The 3340-nt window shown below is 40.6% G+C and overlaps 1 protein-coding gene across 2 annotated transcripts in view; it reads right to left on the bottom strand.

Moving 5' to 3' along the window:
- Adamtsl1 (ADAMTS like 1) overlaps positions 1–3340 on the bottom strand; it is a 387047-nt gene that overhangs the window by 231247 nt on the left and 152460 nt on the right. For both annotated transcript variants that reach the window (XM_005352697.2, XM_026782337.1), the window contains exon 6: positions 1613–1687. In XM_005352697.2, the coding sequence (XP_005352754.1) occupies positions 1613–1687 (75 nt within the window). The remainder of the gene's footprint in view (positions 1–1612; positions 1688–3340) is intronic.

Genomic DNA, 3340 nt, shown 5'->3' with positions numbered 1-3340 from the left:
GTCTCTCATTGGACCTGGGGCTCATTTATTGGGTGATATTGGCAGGCTAATAAGCTCTGGGGAGCCAGCACATCTGTGCCTCCAGTGCTACAATTGCAGACACATACTGCTTTATTATCTGGCTTCTTACATGGGTGTTGGGGGAATCTGAACTCAGACCCTCATGCTTGCACAGCAAGCACCTTACAAACTGAGCCATCTTCCTTGACCCCTAATTCTTCAGCTCCTCGGCAATCATAAAACTGGGAAATACAGGAGACTATCATATTTATAAATATATTTCTTCGGCAACATCAAGTCATTTTCCCGTGTGGCGATGATCTCAGCCTGGCTATTTTATTTCAGTCTCCGTCACTGCTCACAAAAATCCCATTTTGGAGTGTGGTTGTTATAAGAGCAGCTAGCTGTGTCCTCTCCTCAAGGGGATAAACAAATCATTTGAATGGTAAAAAGTGCATACATATATTATCTTTTGACAAGTGAACCCTGGACTTTACGGGGCTGCTCAGGATTAGAAAAGAACTTGCGTCCATATAAGGATGATTTATCTCTCTTTTCTTGTTTTGCCTAAATGGCACCTCGCTTACTCCTGACTTCACACAATCTTTCAAACTTCACCTCTTTGATTATATGTGTTTGTTTTTCAGAATAATTAGTAGGATATGTTAACTTTTATAGACACTGGTCTATCTTCCTCTTATTTATCTGATTATAATGATCTTTGTAGTCTAATTGCCAGAAAATAATCCCTGCTACTTAAACTGGCTTCGTGGGCTTTGTGTGGAAGAGGAGGAGGAAATTCAGAGATGGGCTGAGTGGAGGGGACCAGCGGTGCTCAGAGGAACAACTGAAAGCAGTGAGAGCGAACTTCAGAGGAAATATTATCAACCCCCTTTGTCTTTATAACGGACCATAATGTTCTTGTTGGGATCTATAGATCTCTATCTAAATGTCACTAAACCATAAGGAATAAGATGTGACTGGCTATCAGAACCTTGGCACAACTGACAATCAGTTCTTATAAACAAACCCTACCTGGACCCAGCGACCATTTAACAGCCTTATTACCTGCTAACCCCAAACCCTACCATTTATCTTCACGATATGAGGGTTTTAAATTAATACACAGAATTAATTTTTCTTCAAAGGTTTGTTTTCAATGTAGGTTGTTTGTTACTTCCACATATTTGTGGATTGATGAAGTAAAGATTTAAAATATGGAGGGAAAAGGAAAAGAACGGGGAAGAAATGAATTTTAGAAGGAGGGAAAGGAAAAGAGAGGTGAGTAAAGGGAAAAGGGAAGAGTGACTGTAGAGGAAACAGACAGAGACACAAGGCTTGGTGACCCATTCATTGCACAGCCCACAGACAACCCACTGGTGCCATCTATTTTATAGTGTTCAGGATGACTGTGCTTAGAGGCAATTGGTGGCTCATCAGGCCATCAATTATAGACAGAAGCCATTCACGCTGTCCTACCACACTGCAGCGTGGCAGAGATTGGTTCTCTTGAACTTTTGTCCCTTTTGGTAACAAAAATTAATAATAGAAACTAAAACATCCAGCCCCCCCCACCCCCCACCCCCGCAAGGGAAACAGAGGCTCTACTTACACAAATGATCTGGTCCCTTTAAGACGAGGCGGATGTGTCTGCTTCCATAAGGAATGGCAACCACGGTGTCATCCGCTAGAGAGAAACAGCGAAACTTTAAAAGCACAGAATCTAACACAAAATCACTGAGTGTCTCCCTTAAAAAGGCAGGGACAGTAGATTTAAAACCTTTTCCTTTTAGTTTTTGAAATGTGAAGCCAATGCTTTAGAACCCAAAAGTCTGCTTTCTCCAAAATAAAACATGCAGAGAAAAATGTATAGCTCAATAAAATAATAATAAAATAAAATAAAATAAAATAAATGCCAAAGAGGCCAGTTGCTGCTTAGCTTATGGGAATTGGGCCTCTTAAAGTAAATATGCTTTATTTAAAAAAAAAGATTTGTTTTATTTTTAAGTGTGTGTGTGTGAGTCTGTCTCCAGGTGGGGATATGTGCACAGGTGAGGGTGTTGCCCATGAAGACCGGAAGAGGATGGAAGAGGATGGCAGATCCCCAGAGCTATTGCGAGTCATGTGACTTGGCTACTGGAAACGGATCCTGAGTGTTCTGCAAACACAGCATGCTCTTGACCTACTGAGTCACCTTCTCAGCACCCCCCAATTTTGATTCCAAAATGAATTTGTAAGGGACTCCTTTTAATTTTATAATGCTATCAAATTTTCCTGAATTACAACATTTGCATTGGATTAAAAATAAAAATAAGTCCGAGTTCAAAGAACAATGTACGTTATCAGAATTTGCATCTCTCTCTGTTAAAGCATCTTGGCTAAGTGGGGCAGACTAGGAAGGGAAAATACATTTGTGTGCTCTGAACCTTCAAAACCCTTCCTTTCCCTTCGTGACTATAAACTACTTTCATTCTTAATGAACTACTGTGAAAGCCTGGTCAATGTTGATCTAATATATCTTCACATTTACCATCTCTGTTTCAAAATACCTTTAAAAATCTGGCTGAATCAAAGGTTATTCTACCATGGGGTATCCTACTGATACATACATTTACGCGATGCATAGATTAAAAAAACCGGAGACTGGAGAAATAGCTCAGTGGTTTAGAGCTCTTGCTGCTCTTGCAGAGAACCTGAGTCCAGTTGCCAGCACCCACATCAGGTGGTCCACAACCATGTGTAACTCCGGCTCCAGGGAATCGGACACCTTTGGCCTCCTCAGGTACCTTCATTCACATGTACAAACTCATGTCCATACACACACACCTACACATAATTCAAAATAAAAATAAACCCTCAAAAAGTAATTAGAGGTAGATGACCCCCACCCTGTCAACACTACAGACACAGCCACTGGAAACGCCATCTCTGACAATGCCTTATAATTACATTTGCTGCAGGCTCATTTTCACAACAAAGACTGCTTCACCCATGACAGGCGACATGAACAAAGAGGATTTCATGATGAAGGAATAGAATCTCCAGAAGCATGGTGACAAAAGCAAGGCCAAGTGGAGAGAAAAGCACTTGAGAGACAAAAAAGGCAAGTTCTTTAAAATGAGCCATTATATCCAGAAATTGGGTGTGACTGTTTATTGCTGCTTATGTTTCTAACATTAGATATCATCATAATACTGGGATAAATAGGTTTAAATGAAAGATTCTCAGTGGATGCAGATAGTGAGCCTCAGAAGTTACCTAATGAGTCTCACTCAGCTCCTATGTCTCTAAGAGAAGGTAACGTATACTATTGCCATACACAAGCATGAATAGGTAACAC

The sequence above is a fragment of the Microtus ochrogaster genome, chromosome 10 (genome assembly GCF_000317375.1).
Source record: "Microtus ochrogaster isolate Prairie Vole_2 chromosome 10, MicOch1.0, whole genome shotgun sequence".
Taxonomy (NCBI): Eukaryota; Metazoa; Chordata; class Mammalia; order Rodentia; family Cricetidae; genus Microtus; species Microtus ochrogaster.
Note: the sequence above shows the minus strand (reverse complement) of the source record. Positions and strands in the feature narration are given on the sequence as shown.